The following is an 18,832-nucleotide window of genomic DNA, read 5'->3' as shown; positions in this document are numbered from 1 at the left end:
GTTAGTTTGCATTGGTTATAAAGTTGAGATTATTTTGAATTTTTTTATTTTTTATTAAAAGATAAGCACATGCAAAAATTTAATAAGATATTCCAAACTGAGTATAATGTGATTTCATAGGATACAATGCATAATATTGTTGCCTGATGACACCAGAAGCATACCACTGTAAAACAAAGCTGTAAACCACAAAAAAAAAAAAACCCTGCATAATTGTAGCAAGATTTTAAGGTGAAGTATTTTAAATATTAAAACGCATCTTTAAAAATACATAGAAACATCACAAACAAACTCCCGCGGTCTTGAGTGTGGGATAAACTCAGAGCGCAAGTGTTTTGGTGGTATTGTTATTCTGATTGATATTTAACGCTGCCAGTGGGCTTGTTGGTACTTCCTCCGTTTCGTCTAACTCGGGTGGCTCGCTCTCAGGGAGGGCAGGGGGATCGTTTGAGCCAGACGGGCACTGCAGGTTCACCAGAAGGACGGACGGCCTCATTTGGTCTTCGGTGGTCCCGTCGAGTGCCTGATCTGTAGGGCTGGGGGGCTGCAGTTCACTTCTGCCCTGTTCCTCGTCTGGATCTGAATCGGAGTCCAGACTGTGTTCAAGAGAACCAGGGGTTCCTGTAGAACTCTCTGCTGACACATGATACAACATTATGTATTTTTCACAAATACACACAGTAACTCAATCGTGGCAAAATAAAACAAAAAGGTATAAAAACAAACACACACACACATATACATATATATATATATATATAAATAAATAAATATAAAACACATACACACACTTAATACTCACAATTAATACATTATACTCATAATACTTCGTACTCAAAAAATAATATAAATAGTATAAAGTACATAATGAAATGAAATGTAATGTAATACCATGGCCCTCGAACTTTTCTGATTCTGCAGCTCCAGATTCATCCATGATGCTTTGTTCATGGTTCAAACATTGTTCTTCTTCAATGCTGTTTTCCTGCACAGACCAAAACATTACTTTTTTTTTTCCTGCATTAATACTTTCTAAAAAAAAAAAAAAAAAAAAAAATTTATTAAAATTGATCACTTATTAGACAACATGAGGTTTTACCCAGCAGCCAACACTGCACATTAAATCACAAACCTGCTGTAGGGATTGTGCGCGGTTTGTGCTGCTGCATGCAGGCCGACTGGAATCGGAGTGGAAAATGGAAGAATAAAACACAATGAGGGTCTCCACTATGCGGGCCTGGTATGGGTAATCCACCAGAGAGGACAGAGACACTGTGGCCCCCGAGGGCCGGGGCCGCATCAGTGAGGGGCCAAACACGATGCCCAGATTACTCGGGCTCATCTTATTGTCTTCTTCCAGTTCAGCAATCCTGAAAACAGAGCAATATTAAACATTTAAAAAGTTTAATAAATGGCTGCTAATCGAGTCTGCCGAGGTAAGTTAAATAGCCCTTAAATATGCAAAGTCAATTCTATACTTTTTACCTTCTCAGATGGCGCGCTATGTAGCGCAGAGTGCTGGTGTTTGGTTTGGGCAGCTCTTTAAGGAGATTTTTAAGTCTTTCGACGAGGGCCAAGAGTTCAGGGTCCGTTTCAGAGCCGTGGTCCACCAGGTCGGGCCCTTTACCGGCCTCAGCCCCCTCTGGACCCACTACAGCCAGGCTTTCTTTTGCCAGACCCATCAGACTGTTGTACAGACGGAAGGGCATGATGGGCTCCGGAAGCTGAGCAACAAACAAAAAAAAAAAAAAAAAAATGTTGTACTGTCGGAGAATGTGTAATACAGATAAAGATATGAAAACCATGCATTTTGTTATTATATAATTAATAATTATATGTATAATAATATAATAAAATACATTATCAAAAATAAATTATACTATTAATAAATTAGTAACACTTGGGGGACCCAAAAAATGCAATTTGTTTATTATTAATAAATATTACTAAATTAGTTATTTGGGTGAACTCTACAAATGCAAATTCTGTATTTATATAATTTGAATATAAATCATATATATATATATATATATATATATATATATTATAAATATAAATATAAATACACACACACACACACACACACACACACACACTGTTACAATTAATTTTAATATAATTAGATACAATAAATATATAAACATTAAATGGCTTTTATTAATAAATTAGTACAATTTGGGGAACCCAAAAATTCTGTCATATTTTATTTTCACACATTTTTATATATTGCATTCTATTATATTAAAAATGTAATAAGTTAAATTTGGGGGAACCTACAAATTCATATTCTGTTCTATTTTCATTAATAGAATAAAATATACAAAAGTTAAATTAGCTGAATATAATATATAATAATTATTTTATTAATAAATTAGTTAACTTTGAGGAACCCCAAAATGCTTTATTAGTAATATAAATTCAAATATAATAAAATACAATATATAAAAAATTAAATTATATTATTAATAAATTAGTTACATTTGGATGGAAAAAAAAAAAAAGAAAAAAAAGAAAAAAGAAATTCTGTTAAATGTTTATTAATAAAAATGTAATTTTCATATTATAGAAAATAAACAAAACCCCAAAATGCCATCTCCACAATATTATATTGAATAATTTTGCTAAATGTTTACATATAATGGTGGCTCACCTGCCGCAGGTAAAGCTTCAGTACATTACTGATGTCATGTGGTGAGGACTGTGACAGTTCCACCAGCTCTTTGCCGTTCTCAAACGCCTGGCACAGCTTCTCCACCCGCGTCTTCACCCCATTCACTCGATAAATGCCCTGTGAAAGTGAGTGAGTGCGTGAAAGTGCGTGAAAGTGAGTGAAAGTGAGTGAGTGAGTGCGTGAAAGTGAGTGAGTGAGAGTGAGTGAAAGTAAGTGAGTAAGTGAGTGAGTGAGTGAGTGAGTGAGTGAGTGAGTGAAAGTAAGTGAGTAAGTGAGTGAGTGAAAGTGAGTGAAAGTGAGTGAAAGTGAGTGAAAGTGAGTGAAAGTGAGTGAGTGAGTGAGTGAGAGAGAGAGAGAGAGAGAGAGAGAGAGAGAGAGAGAGAGAGAGAGAGAGAGAGAGAGAGAGAAAAGAGAAAGAGAGAGAAAGAGAGAGAGAGAGATCATTATGATCTTGCATTTCTATTTGGCCGAGACCTGCTGGATCTGACTTGTCTCCTGCGTACCTTCATTCTCAACGCTCTTCTCTCAATCTCAGCAATGCACTTCTTGATGATGAAGGGGATGCCGTCTGGACTGTTGCCGGACACCTGTGAGAAATCCTGTCCGAACAGCTGAAGGCGACCCTGGAGTTTCTTGTGGCCACACTGAATGGCCAAAGTCTCCAAGCAGCGTTTGTGACAAGCCAGGAAACACTGCAGAGAGGAAATCAGACTTCAATAAGCCTGGCTTATTTTAAACACAAGAGTAAACACAAAACCTCACCTCCTCGCACTCCGCTCCCTGGAAATAAACGTAGCTGTCACATTCCCTGCATTTGGACGGGGAGCGCAGTTTACGCAGTTTGTGCGTCTGAGCAGCTTTCGACAACCCGATGTTCCGAAATGGCCCAGTGGGCACCACAATCTCAGGCTCGATGCCGTTTATATCTGCAAAATGTTGAGCGGGCAGTGAGAAACTAAATGACAGGCACAGATTAGCAAGGAAAACATGTGCACTGTTGTATCTTACTTGGAGTTTCAAAGGAAGAAACATTTGAATCTTTCTCATCTACATCTTCGTTTGATGACATAGTTCCTGTAGATGATGTCCGGGCCATTTTACTTATGTCACCTACCAAAAAAAAAAAAAAAAAAATGAACGCCAAGGAATGCCAAGTTTACTACTAAAAGTTACTAATAAAAACAAACAAATACTACTTTAAAAAAAAAAAAAAAAAAAAAAAGATATTATTATTAATTAATAAGCCTGATAATTTCAAACACAAGTCCTAAACTTTATTTAAGAGCAAGCAATCAAACAAATAAATCTTACTTTTAAAAATATAATAAAATACATTATAAAATAAAATACATAAATTAATAAGCCTGGTTTATTTCAAACACAAGCCTTTATTAAAGTGTAAATAAATAAATATGATGTCCTTGATATAGTACATATGCAAGTTTAATATAGTCATGCAAAGAAGTTGTACCCGTGCTGGTAGTCGGGGATCCCAGGCCACTTCCTCCTCCCACACTGTCTGTGTCACTCACTGTGGAGCCCCAGGACTTGTGGGTCATGTGACCTCGAGCTGACACAATAGAAAACTAATCAAAACCATGTGCATACCTATTTTAAATACTAATTATTACTATAATAATAATAATAATAATAATAATAATAATAATAATAATAATAATAATAATAAATTATATATATTATATGCACATACCTCTCTTCTGTTCATCTTTCTGAGAGGCACTTGTATCTCCCACCTCTCCTGTGTTCGGTGGTACTTCAGCACTGCTCGGAGCATCAGTGTTAGCGCTGTCGGTACGCGCTCTGGCTGATGGCCTGAATTCAAGAGAACGCGTTAATGTAATATTTACCTCCAGTTCCATTAAATATGATACTTTGGATAAGTGTGTGTGAAAGCAAAAGGAGTGTTTCTTACTGGCTGGAGGAGGCAGAATAGGCCTCAAACTCATAATGTGTCTCAGGTTCTTCATTCATCTGAAGGTCTTTGACGTGAGTGGCGTACTGCTGTCCAGGGTCGTACAGTTTACTGCTCTCACACAGCGTCTGATAGTGCACTGGCAGCGCTACAGTCTGCATGTGCATGATCTGGTAGTAGGAGATGGTGGCCTGGAAAGAGTTTTTCCACAGTTAAAACCCACTCAAGCTGGATTTAGATTTTGTTTTTGTTTTTCTTTGGCTGTTTTTCAGCATTTATTTGAGTCTGTTTAATCCAAGTAATGCATGACTGGGTCATTGGCCAAGCATGCAAACAAGCTCTACAAATGTCCTCAGAGTTTAAAAAACTTTATGCCATAATTGAGAGTATTTACTGGCCATAAATATTACATTTATTTGATTAAATATTTATTTTATTAAATATTAAAATACAGTTTAATCACTGGTAAAAAATATTATATTTGCTATATTTTAAAATATTAATATTAAATTTGCTGTATTTTAAAATATTTACTTTATGAATTTGCTTTTTAAAAAAAAAAAAAAAAAAAAAAAAAAAAAATACTATTTTACAACATTTCCTTCATATTGAGGGTATTTAACAATACTTAAAAAATACTGTTTTTTTTAATCTTTAAATATATTTGCTGTATTAACACATTTTCTTAATACATTTGCAGTATAGTTTAATATTTAAATATATTTGATGTATTAATTTTTTTTAAATATATTTGCTGTGCTAAAATACTGTCTCTATATTTGCTGTATTTTTTAAAATCCTAAAATATTTGTTGTATTTTACTGTTTAATTAAAATTGTTTTGACAGATGAATTATTTAGCAAAAAAGTGTGTGAAACACCTCTTGTAATAAAGACAAAGATCTGTTTCTCAGAGATTTTGTTTCTCATTTTCTGTTGTGAAATGTTTATTCAAAGGGAGATCTCATGTTATAGGACTTAAAGGAATTAAAAAAAAAAAAAAAAAAAAAAAAAAAAATACAGAAGTATAAATTCTGATGGTAAATTCCACAAGATGAATGTTGTTTTAAGACGAGCAACAGTAACTGATCTTTTGTTTTGTAGGGCATTTGAATATTTTCAATTTGATTTGCTAATGTCACTTAGCTTGGAGAGAGTTTGACTATTATTCTTATAATGCGATTTAAACACTGTATTATGTTGCAATTGTTAAAGGGGACCTATTATGCAAAATTCACTTTTGCATGGTGTCTGGACATAAATGTGTGTTGGCAGTGTGTGTACACAACCACCTTATAATAAAAATCCACCCACTCCTTTTTTTTTTTTTTTTTTTTAAAAAATCACCATAAACAAGCATTGTCTCAGAATAAGCCGTTTGCAGGTTCCTGGCAATGTGACGTCACATTAGCCACAGGCCCCGCCCACGAATGTTGACAGACACTGGCGTTTTTACATAGACCCGCCCTGAGCGAGTTCACAGCCAGTTGTACAAAGTCCGCCATTGCTGCACTAACGAGAATGTCTCCCAAGCGTTTTAGGTGTTCTGTAGCTGGATGGATTAATCCACATAGCTCTCTCAATTTACTCCTGAAATCTGAGCTGCTGAAGACGAGGTGGATTCATTTTGTTTTTGAAGAAAATGCTCCCTCAACTCTACCGAAATTTGTTTATGTCTGCGCGAATCATTTTACACTGAACTGCTTTGTGAACGAATGTCAATACAAAGGGACAATACAAAACAGAGGTTATGCTAAAAATTTGTTACTCAAGGATATATAAGTACAAACTGTTCGTGATCCAGCTTACATCCTCCAGAGTGATACTGGATACAGCAGTAATGAAGGTGAGAGCACTTTACAGTTCATCGGAGTTGTTTTATGGATATAAAGTTTACCAGTTTATTAAGCACCACCTGAAAAAGCATAAGGTCTTTATATATTTGTTTACTGTTAGTTGTAACGAGTGTTTCTCTGTACTTCGCTATGTATGTTGCTGATAATGCAAGGGAGAGAGAGTGTTTATGGATATTTTAATGCACACTTGCACTGAGTTTTATTGAGCTCTTACAGTGATTTTCTAGAGTGAAAACAGACGCTTCATATTTTGTGTGAAGTACAATAAACATTATAAAACTCATTGGTAAACAGGCTTGTACTAATATAGTGGATAAAAACTAGAAGACAATATAAGTTATAACCGTAATTAAACTAAACTATACCTGTTCTATCTCCATGCAGCATATATTCGCAGTTTCTGACATTATAGTGCATCCTGACTGACTCCTGACACCGGAGAACGAGCTCTTGAAGCTCCGCCCTCTTAGGCCGAGCACAGCAGCTCATTTGCATTTAAAGGGCACACACTGAAACGGCGCGTTTTTGCTCACCCCTAAAAAGTGGCAATTTTAACATGCTATAAAAAATTATCTGTGGGGTATTTTGAGCTAAAACTTCACATACATACTCTGGGGACATCAGAGACTTATTTTACATCTTGTAAAAGGGGGCATAATAGGTCCCCTTTAACATTTGATATAGCAAGTGTTCATTTTGAGCTTTATGTACGCACATACCGAACGAATCGTCTGGTCCGTCTGCTTGATGACCTCTTGGATCTGCCGCAGAACCGTGACCTTCATGTGCTCCAGTTCCTGGTGTTGTGTGGTGGCATCTGCGATGCAGGTTCGGTATGTGGCCTCCGCCTCCTCAGCCTGAGACAAACACACACCGTTTCAAAAACACAACCTGCTCAAACAATGAATTTGCAAAACTTTTCCTACAGTATCTTAAGTGGCATAACCGACAGGGAGATGCATTGTGGGAATGCTGACCTTATTGCGGGCCTCTTCCTCCAGTCGTTTCTTCTTGTCTACCGCTTTGGTGGTGGAGCTCCCGCCCTCCTCCTCAGCCCGGTTAGCCGCAGTCCTCGCCTTGTCGTACTCTTCGCAGCGGGCCATGTAGACCTGCTTAGCCCTGCGCAAGTTCACTTCACACTCCATCTGTGTTCAAACACACACAACGTTTATATACCCGTGCTGCTAATATCTTGTACTGTTCTCTGTTTGTAGACACATCCTGGCTTGTTACCAGTTTTCTCTTGGCCTTCAGCCACTGTTCCTTGATCTCCTTGCGTTTCTTCTCATGCTCTTGTTTGCGGAGCAGCAGAGGCTGTGGATGAACACAAAGCACATAATTCTTCAGAAATCTAAAATACTTCATGCTCCAGGTTTCAAGAAATTAAAAACATTAGTGAACAATTAGAACAAAAATTATAATTACTGTCATTACATTAAATAATAATAATAAAACTTCATGCAGAACATTCAACAACATTAACATTATTTAATAACAGCAACAACAACCACAAGACAACTTTAAAAAGTATCATGTAGAACATTATTCAACAAAAATTAACATTTAATAATATTACGATTAACACTTAACAACAACAATTATTTTCAACAACTATTTAATAATTCATATTTAACAATTATTATATTAAATATAACAACAATATATTATTATTAATAATACTAAAATAACTATAATCAATTATTTAACATTATATATTTAACTATTATAAATTATAATACTAATACAAATAATACATTATTATTATTATTATTATTATTATTATTTTTATTATACTATTATTTTTAATTTGGTATACTTAATTATTCTATCAAATAATTAGCTATAAATTATTATAATATTTGTTCTTAATAATGAATACTAAATAATAATAATAATAATAAATTCAATTTATTCATTATTATTAGCATATATTTAATAACAATTACATATAATACATGAATAAAAACAAAAACATTATTATAAATATATTCTACAAATATTTTTTTAAAGATCCCTTATAAAAAAAAAAAACTAAATTATATAAAGTTCTAAAGTAAATACATGAATAATATTTAATAATAATAATATTAATAAAGTAAGTTTTGCAGGAGACAAAGTTATCTTAAACATTAAAAATAAATCTCTTTTATAAAAAATAACATTCTATAATTAGTTAACATATGATATAATAAAATATATATTAATAATAATAATAATAATAATAATAATAATAATAATAATAATGAGCTAATATTATTGTTGTTGTTGTTGTTGTTGAAAAGGATGACAAAAGATGGCCCCAGTGCTGTTTTACCATGATGAAGGTCTGGTTGTTCAGGGTGGAGGCTGCCTGATGCATCCCAGAGCTCTGCTCCAGATCCTGCTCCAGAGCCAGAGAGTAGATGGAGAAGAAGGGCATGTGTGGCTGATGGACACAAAAAAAGATGGATGAGGAGGCAAAAACAAACAAACAAAAACAAACAACAGACAGTCTGAGAACTGCAGACAATGATTAAATCTCACCTGTGTGATGGTCTGTTTACATGACTGATAGATCCTTTGTAAGCCCTTGGAGAACTCCAGCTCTAGATAAATATCAATTGCAATTTACTTATTAAACAAGTAAAACCTAAATAACTACATAACGTGGATCAACTGATCAGAATTTAGAATCAGAACTATTTGTTTCAATCTCTCACATAACACTTCTAAACAAATGTAAATCAAGCGGTCATATCACTGAAACCACACATGATCCTACCCAATGCGAGCTTCCTTTCAACATAGCCGATCAAATCCTTCATGTACTTGGAGATGGTTTTAGCGTACATCAGAGCGGAGTCCACACCCCCTTCACTGCGCTGCAGGATAATGTCCACCTCCTCAGCGCTCATCGCTGCAGCACACATGCACAGCAATACAATTATGTCACACACACAACATTTCACATTAGGGGGAAAAACAAAGGAAATATATCTAATATTTGAAATAATAATAATTATTAATATTACTATTATGTCTCATGTCTTATGTAATATTATAATAATCTTATTGTAATAAGTTAATATTACATAATTATTATTGTTATTGAGTTCTATTATTATTATTATTATTAATACATGTTATGCAACAAACATTAATGATATATGTTCTGCAGGAGACTTTAAAGTTGTCTTATTACAATAATAAAAATAAATATTATAATTAATAATTTTAAACATGTTCTTCAGGAGGCTTTTTAAATATCTCTAAATAAATAAAATACATATTATCAAATATATGTTCTGCAGGGGACCAAGTTATCTTATAACAAATGGATAAATAAAAATTTTATAATAACAATGTAATAATATTCTATTAGTCATCATTATATAATAAGAACTCTTATTTAAAGGATTAGTTCACTTTCATATAAAATTTTCCTGATAATTTACTCACCCCCATGTCATCCAAGATGTTCATGTCTTTCTTTCTTCAGTCGAAAAGAAATTAAGGTTTTTGATGAAAACATTCCAGGATTATTCTCCTTATAATGGACTTCAATGGCCTCCAAATGGCTGAAGCTCAAAATTACAGTTTCAGTGCAGCTTTATTGGGCTTTAAACGATACCAGACGAGGAATAAGGGTCTTATCTAGCAAAACGATCAGTCATTTTCGGAAAAATCTAAATGTATATATTTTACATAAACAAATGATTGCCTTCCAAGTGCTTCCGCCAAAACCATACTTTCGTATTCTTCAAAAAGCTTACGCCGTAAATCCTACGCCTTCCCTATTCAACTTACGGAATGAATGCGGCGCCAGTTCCGTTTTTTCCATAAGTTGAATAGATAAGATAAGACCCTTAATTCCTTGTCTGGTATCGTTTAAAGTCCTTTGAAGCTGCACTGAAACTGTAATTTTGACCTTCAGCCGTTTGGAGACCATTGAAGTCCATTATAAAGAGAATAATCCTGGAATGTTTTCATCAAAAACCTTAATTTCTTTTCGACTGAAGAAAGACAGACATGAACATCTTGGATGACATGGGGGTGAGTAAATTATCAGGAAAATTTTATATGAAAGTGATCTAATCCTTTAACTCTTACTTTTTGAAGTTCTAAAGTAAATAAAATACATAATTATTATTATAAATATGTTCTGCAGTTCTCTTATTGCAATAAAAAATAAATATTAATATTAAACGAGTTTATCAGGAGACTTTTTAAAGATCTCTAAATAAATATTATATTTTACAATTATGAGTTCTAAAATAAGTAAAAACTAAGTACATACTATTATTATTAAATATATGTTCTGCAGGACACCTTCTTATAATGAATGGATAAATAAATAAAATTAATAATAATTATCATTATGCAATATTATAAAAATAAGAATTTTTAAGTATATGTTCTGCAGGAGACTTTAAATATCTTTAAAATAATTTCTACATCAGTGCATTTCTACTTGATTTTCTGTATGTCTGAATTTGTCAAAATGTACCCAGCTCGGATGAATCACTCCGCGTGTGTGAAAGCTCATGACCCGAGAGGTTCTCCATAGACTGAAGAGAGAACACACACAAAAATATATAAAACATCTTCTTATGTGTTCCATGTGATTCATACTGTATTTCAGTGGACAGCTGCGTCACAGAGCAGTAGCACTAATCACAGAACTGCACTTTCAGGAAGTCAAAACCTGCTGCCAACATCCGCTCTTTACAGGCAGTGAAACTGACACACTCACCCTGCTTTTCTCACTGGGCAAAACTGACAACAGTGTGCTACTGTCCACCTCTCCCATCAGCAGTTCAGACACACTGAGAAAAGAAAAAAATGAGGTTTATACACTAAAAACGTCACAGCTTTCTCTGAACGTAATATCGTATCAGAATGTAATGTTAAAGGCAAACTGAGTCAACATGCAATTTAATTATAGACTAAAATGCCTATAATAACTAGGGCAAATGATCAGATGCCAGTGTTAGTGTTGGTTAACAACTTCCTCTTTACTTCATCCTTGCCACAAAAACAGCATCATGCTGCACTGGTGCATGATTTAATGTTTTGGCCACAGGAAATTAATGCAAGATATTCTCATGAACATTTGAGCAACATTTAGTGCTGTCATTCAGAGGTGTATCACAATGAATATGACAGCAGAACATCATCAGGAATCAGTTTTAAAACACTAGACGTGAAAACGAAAATACTACAGGTGATGATAATTATCAGCTCGATCTCAAAAACAGATTCTTGAGGGTTTGGGGCTGTTAGTGTAAGAGAGCAGAAGCCACAAATCAACTTCCTGTTATTTCTGTAGAGCTACGATTAATGTCAATGATCTAACAGAAAATTTCAATAGAGATGATTTCATAATGCATGCAAAGTACGCCACATGGCACTACGTTACTGTGGACATTTATTCATTTTGATTGGGAAAAAAAAAATAAAGTAAACAGGGAAAAAAAAAAAACAACATTCCAAAAGGAACCATGTGCTATTTCCCCTTGAATGAATCATACATTTTTTTTTTTTTTTTTTAGAAAAAAAAACAAAAACAAAAATAAATACCAAAGAAACAAAGTGTAATTTCCCCCTAAATGAATCTAAAAGGAAAAATTAATACAAAAAGGACAATGTGCCATTTACCTGAGCAAATCGAAAAGCTAAATAAATACATAAATAAATTAAATACCAAAGGAACAATGTGTAATTTCCCCCTGCCCTGAATAAACTGAAAATAAATAAATAAATAAAGTGTGCAAGATTATTCCATGACTTCTTATTTTAAAATATATATATTTAAAATAATTATGTTAAAATGACTCACTCTTGGCAGTTCGATCAAGTTATTCAAAGGAGAAAATCGTGGCTGAAATTACTACCAGTTCATTTATCATATCCAATATTTAAAATAAAGTTGTGCACATTGCATCGTGGGATACAGTATTCCAAGCACTGTTCTCCAGCTGTGTACCGCACATTTCAGTAAATGTAATACGTCATCCAGGTATTCTATTCATTAGGCAAATTAGTGCACAGTATGCATACTGCAAAATATGTAAACCCCTTTCATCCTCAGAGTAAAAAAGGTAATTGTGTGGTAAAATTTGCAAAAGTCGCAATGATGAGACATAAGTAGATATGAGATATAAAGTCACATCTACTTTATACATCTTTTCTTATCGAGTCAGAAACGCGCTGATAGCATGTAATCAGTTCACATTGAGCTCTCCATACTCACTTGCTGCTAAAAGCTACAGCAATGGTCTCAATGGCCTTCTCAAAATCTTTCTTGTCTGCTTCATTGCACACTTCATAGTGGTATCCTGAAGGAAAAAAACAAAATTATGTTGTTTAGTTTAAAACAACAACAGAAATGTATTAGGGGCCGTTGACACGACACTGTTTTCAACTAAAAGCGTAAAACTTATGTGTTTTGGCCGTTTATTTACACATGGCAACGTCATTTTGGTGGCCTGAAAATGCAAACTTTTGAAAACGGGTTTTAAAGTGCAAATTTTTGAAAATGAAACCATTATCGTATCGTAACAAAAACACAAATTTGTGAAAATGGTGACATCATGCACATGCGTAGTGTTTCTTTACAAAGTGACGTCGCCATCTACTGGCATCAATAATACAGCGCTTTTAATCGTTTTCGCAGATCCGTGTGAACGTGGATCGTTTTGACAATGAAAAAAAACTTTTCCATTTTTAGTACATCCTTGTCGTGTAAACGTACCCTTACTCTACAAACCGGATGCACTACTGACATAAATAAAAAACAAATCCATCCTTTAAATCAAATGTCACATTCCTTTTTGGTATTTTAGCATATGTGATTGCTCTAACCTTTGACCTGTGAGATGAGTTTGCCGGCAGCAGTGAGCGTCTCCACCGTGTTGAGGAGGGGGTACATGCTGATGACCTGCCGCAGGATGCGCAGAACTTCCCCCAGACACTCATGGGCCAACGGACGCCGGTTCTCCTGTTTGTCTGAGAAAAAAAACATCCATTCTTATCAGCTGAAATTAGGTTACAGTCACACAAGCTTTTCATTTCAGTTTAAGTAGTCTAATTTGTGCCAAATGATGAACAACTCTGCTTTTCACAATGCAAACAAACAAAATAAAATAAATAGAATTAAAATAAATAAATAAAATAAATAAATAGAACAAAAAGAAAACAAAATATAAATGATCAAAAAGTAAAATTAACAAATGAATAAATATTACTAAATAAAAAAATATAACAAGATAAATACAAATTAGACTAAAAATAATATTTTAACAAATACAAAGAATAATCAATAAAATTAAATAAACTGACAACAACAAAACTGAACAAATAAAATAAACAGTAAAATAAATTGACAGGCTTAAATTTTTTAAACAATTTCTCAACATTTTTCTTTTGATTATAGGGTACAATCTGACATGGATATTTCTTTGTGAACCAAATAAACTTTTAACTGACACGTCATGCTGACAGGAAGAGTAAGAAATCTGCACTGATCCTAAAACAGTCAAGATGATGCAAGACAGACCATTTGTTAACACTGTGTTGCACTGCTTTCTCGTCTGCCACGGCACGTCTACAAGCCACTTCCTCCAGTCATGGCTCCTAACTGTAATTCTAAGTAAAAAACCCCTAGGCTACAACTGTTATTGTTGAGTTTCTCTTTAACCTAACTTATACAGCAATGGGAAGCATTAACAACAGTTTAAAAAAAAAAAAAAAAAAAAAAATCAAAGAAAGTAGGCCACTTGCAACAAATCCAAAAAAAGAAAAAGAAAAAAGAAGATAGAAAAGCTTGGTGGAAAATGTGGCATGGGTCAACCACTAAAACCCATGCCATAAGCAGTACTGTGGACCTTTCTAAAATATGACAAAATTACTGAAATAAGGATGTTTAAATAAGATTTAAACTTTTTTTTTAAACTAATCCAAGAGAATGCTTGGCATTATGGCACTACTTTAATTTACTGTTCAGATTAAGCTTTTTAATATTATTATGGGATGCTTGATATGTGTCAAGGAATTATGAAGTTAGTGTAACTCTGATTAATTCTGTGTCTGTCTCAATACGTATACATAAATATTTACAACTTTAAATGTTTACATGTATGATATCAGTATCAAAGATGAATTTCTGCTCTGTGACAAACAGAATGGACAATAAAGTTAAGTTGCACTTTACATTTTTTTTTTTAAGTGAAATTTTCAATGCAAGAAGTTCTAACCAAAAACACTATGGTATTTTGACAATACACACACACAAACATATACATACACACACACACGTACACATTATATAATTTATATATATATATATATATATATATATATATATATATTTTAGTGCTTAAATTTATTAGAGCACCACCCAGTGTAAGATTTGTGCCACAGCTGCCCTAAACTTTATTTTAACAGTATTGGTGATTACCAAAATAATTTATGATTCTGTAATGGTTAATCCACACCTGTATGTGTAAGCTCTTTAGTCACAGTAGTGTTTCTAATGCTAAAATATAATTATTGTTGGGATTTAATGGATTCAAAGATAGATTGCACAAAAGTTATCAAAAGCAAGTCTTTGGGAACAACTAGAAACTATTTGGAAGTCAATAACAACAGAAACTGTGGAAAAGTACATAAAAACAATGCTAGCAAGAATGCAAGCTGTTATCAAAGCCATACAATAAAATAAAATATATAATTTTTGGGTTATTATGTGTGAATAAAGACTGTTTAGTTGCTTCAGTTTGTTATTTGCCTAATAAATGACAATAACATTTTTAGTTTTAAACAAGTTTTTGACTGATTCCTAAAATATTTGTGTTTTCTCTTTACTATGACTTGCAACACAACTTTCAAGAATTGTTGAAAAGAATTTCTTTTTAGGAGACAACATTTTTGTGAAAAGTTCGATACAAATAAATTTTGAATTGATATTGATTTCATCAATATTTATTTTCAGATTTATATATGTAACTGAAAAAAGAAATATCAGTTTAGTACACACTAAATATTTAAATAACTTTAATATTTAAATAATTGTAGCTTTAATTAATAAACTATGATTAAAAAATATATAAATATAATAAACCAATTAAAAATATAAACAAATAACTATCAAACGCAAAATGGATCCCAAGACATGAAAAATATATAGCTGCTTTTTTATTTTAAGAAGGGGTTGCCTCATATTGGAGTCATCATATTTTAAGTTTTAAAAAAAACTCTAAAAAACCCTGCAACAGAATATCTCAAAGTACCATGGTATGACCATTACTTTATCATGGTATCAACAAAGTGCTTTTTATAAGAATCCTCCTGCTGAAGTTAAATGACGTTGCTTTACGAGTCCTGAGAGCAGAACGGGGTGTCTTCTGAGAGTACCATTTCCTGTACCAATGTGGCGCACCACAGGAACTCAAGCTCACTGCAGTTACAGGAAGAACATGGCCTGTTGAGCAAACTCAGCCCCGCCCCTTTCACTCCTCCGCGATCACATGATCCACAGCGGAAGGTGATGTTTGCGGTACGACGTGCAAATCGTCATGTGGTGGATTAGTATGGAGTGCTGTTGTGCGTATCTCAGTTAAAAAACAAATCCCAAGAAACATTTAATAAATGTATAGGAAATGTTTAAAAAAATGTTTTCATCCTTAAACCCCAAATAATCCATGTCAAGTAAGATTCTCTCCAACAAAATCTTCATCTTACCTTCAAGCACGACATCTTTCAGTTTCTCCACAGCTTTAGCAAACCGCTCCACTATGCGTAGCAGTGATGGGATGTCTTCCACCTCAATAGCCACTGTGGACTCGGGCGTATCTGGCGAAGGACTCTGGGCGATGACAGATTTTCCTGCACCCTTACTGAAGACCCAAGACTGGATAGGGAAGCCTGCTGCACTAGGATTGCGATTCAGAGAAGTTGGCCGCTTCAGGGTGCCCATTGGGGACGGGCAGCCCACCAGCTTAGTGTGCTGGGTCAAAGGTGTACCGGGACAGGAAGACGGGACATCCAGGATGGATGGAGACAGACTGGAAGACGTGTGGGATGAAGAAGAGGTGCCATCGACTGTATCTTTCCGAGGCTGCTCTTGAAGAGCAGAGAGCTGGATTATGACAAAAAAAAAAGGGAAACAGTGTGAGCAAACTGATAAACATGGCACGCAAACTTTAAGGTAGAAAGTGGGTTTGCGGACAGAGCACAAGATCTGTGACTGACTACAATAGACGGCTGTTAGTAAACAGAACTTCTTTCACAAGAGCGATTGTGTAACTGTGGCCTACTTCCTGTCACACCCCAAAGAGCTGATGCCACACTAACAGGCCTCGCTCAGGCCCACAAACACTCAAAAGTGTGAACGTGAACACAAGGACAAGCAACTAAAAACACCATTTCTGTAGCTCAATGGATATAACGAAGAACACACCTAAAAATGATGCGCTACACAAATAAATAAGTGTCAAAAGACCACAAACATGGTGTTATCCCAAAAAAGGACATTTAATTCAAACAGAAGCTTACTTATATTCTTTCCCCATCACCAACAGCAAGATATATGTTTAAATAAAAATAAAACACTTCAATAAATAACAATATACACATTTTAAAGAATATACCTACATTTTTGCAGTTCACTTTGATCATCATGACAAATTATTTAAAACAACACTCCATGTAGCCAATTATTGAGGTCATAAGACAACACGTACAATAATTTTACAACCTCTGGTTGACTTGTCAACTGTGTACAAGTATTTACTAAAACCGTAGATACATATAACACGACACATGCATATTTTCAACAGTAACATACAAATATTTACAGTAGTTTTCAATAAAACCCACCTGTTTGAGCCAGACGTTTGTTCTGCTTGGCAAGATGTCCAATTTAGATTTGCTGTTTGATTTTTTCACTCTCTGACTCGTCGCGTAAGGACTGTAGCTTTTGCTACTTGATCCACGCTTCAACATTTCCAGCTACTGTGCGTTAAAAATTAACTTTCTACACTGTAATCCATCATACATCATAATTTTAATACAATATACGCCATTAAACCTTAGAAAAATAAACTAATCAAGTCTAAAGAAAATCCTGAAACCAGAATGAAAATGACAAATGCCTAAAGAAAGGCAAAACCTGAACTTCTTGCACCTTGCTGCGCCATATCACACTGAGGAAGTTTAGTCCGTCCTTTTCTTTGCAACATAACGGTCTAAATAATAAACTTAAAGTCTATATTTGTGTTTGAAAACACTGATCAAATTCACATGTTTCGACAACGTCGAAAACGACACGAAAACATGAGCGCGAGTGTGAAATGTCAATCAACTTGATTGGCAGGAGGAAAAGACGAGAGATGCTGTGCGACTTACTGATGGAGAGTTGAGAGGCGCTGGGCTGTTTCCTGTTCGGCTCTTCTTTGACATCGAGTGCGTCTTCATCAGTTCTCTTGTCCTTTTAGAGAACATTTTAAGCTTTAGATGTTTAGATCCGCCGCGTATTTCTTTTAATTTACGATATAACCCCCCTGCCCACCCCCCGGCTCCCCATTTCAAAGCGCTGATGCGAGGTTTACACACTCCGAGCTCGAGCTTCTGTCTCACTCCTCTAAAATGATCGCACATTGACTGAATCTACTGACACACATCAGTCTGAGGCGCATCCGCTTTTCAGTTTTTTCACTCTCAGTCCCTTTGACAAGTGAAACTGCGTTGCCATGTAGAAACATGTGGGCTGGATAATATGATACATGCTTGTCATGATACTAACAACCTTTATACAGCGAGTTTCACCATTTTAACTCGCAAAAATAAGATTTCGCCAACTGACCCACGTCGGTAATGTCTGTCACCTGCTGCTGTTTAATTAAATATTAAAACACCGCCCACTTTCGCGACAAAACATATCTTGAGATATTTTTGTTTGGCAAAAGATCTGATTTTAACTACACTTTCAAATAATTTTAATGAAATGCCAGTGTTAAAAGAATAGTGTTAAGGTTTTAGCACGTGTCTTAAAAAGACAGAGCATAGCAACCTTTGTAATGCAAGGCCAATTAGAATTCAGTTTGCAAATAAATCCAGGAAAGCCGACCAATAGCAATATATATATATATATATATATATATATATATATATGTTATTGTTACATATCTCTGCAACATTTCAGTTGTAAATTAATTATGGATAACTAGATTATGTTCACTGTCCAGCAATATTTGTTTATTCTAAAATGTAATTAAATAACTGTTTGTCTTTTAAAAGGGTCACATTTTTTTTTGTTTGTTTCTCGCTTCAGAAAATGTGATATTTTTTGTTGAGGGAACAATGTGAGCTGTGACATTTTCTGTTGAGGGAACAT

The 18,832-nt window shown here is 34.3% G+C and overlaps 1 protein-coding gene across 3 annotated transcripts; it reads right to left on the bottom strand.

Annotated features, from left to right (window-relative positions):
* Window positions 1-29: 29 nt before the first annotated feature.
* Window positions 30-18,287, bottom strand: arhgap45b (Rho GTPase activating protein 45b). 3 transcript variants are annotated; one of them, XM_051907662.1, is made up of 23 exons: window positions 17,845-18,287; window positions 16,180-16,576; window positions 13,303-13,446; window positions 12,692-12,776; window positions 11,192-11,264; window positions 10,946-11,006; window positions 9,221-9,355; window positions 8,983-9,044; window positions 8,774-8,884; window positions 7,693-7,773; window positions 7,437-7,604; window positions 7,179-7,316; window positions 4,605-4,795; window positions 4,383-4,504; window positions 4,143-4,241; window positions 3,680-3,781; window positions 3,434-3,597; window positions 3,175-3,363; window positions 2,651-2,788; window positions 1,486-1,724; window positions 1,133-1,370; window positions 892-985; window positions 30-636 (listed from the first exon to the last, which is right to left on the bottom strand). In XM_051907662.1, exons 1-23 carry the CDS (start codon window positions 18,094-18,096, stop codon window positions 320-322), a joined length of 3,600 nt encoding a protein of 1,199 aa, XP_051763622.1. In that variant the 5' UTR covers window positions 18,097-18,287; the 3' UTR covers window positions 30-319. The 3 variants fall into 3 exon arrangements, with proteins under 3 accessions (XP_051763622.1, XP_051763623.1, XP_051763624.1); XM_051907663.1 differs by having other exon boundaries at window positions 30-633; window positions 17,845-18,285; XM_051907664.1 differs by lacking the exon at window positions 17,845-18,287 and adding an exon at window positions 17,317-17,821.
* Window positions 18,288-18,832: the final 545 nt, after the last annotated feature.

The sequence above is a fragment of the Ctenopharyngodon idella genome, chromosome 10 (genome assembly GCF_019924925.1).
Source record: "Ctenopharyngodon idella isolate HZGC_01 chromosome 10, HZGC01, whole genome shotgun sequence".
NCBI lineage: Eukaryota > Metazoa > Chordata > Actinopteri > Cypriniformes > Xenocyprididae > Ctenopharyngodon > Ctenopharyngodon idella.
Note: the sequence above shows the minus strand (reverse complement) of the source record. Positions and strands in the feature narration are given on the sequence as shown.

Coding starts and splice junctions, on each gene's coding strand:
- arhgap45b (XM_051907662.1), bottom strand. CDS start 18,096: ATGTGCGATCATTTTAGAGGAGTGAGACAGAAGCTCGAGCTCGGAGTG. Junction 3,598..3,679: donor TTCTTCCTTTGAAACTCCAA/GTAAGATACAAC, acceptor AACATTTTGCAG/ATATAAACGGCATCGAGCCT. Junction 1,725..2,650: donor TGAAGCTTTACCTGCGGCAG/GTGAGCCACCAT, acceptor TTTGTTGCTCAG/CTTCCGGAGCCCATCATGCC.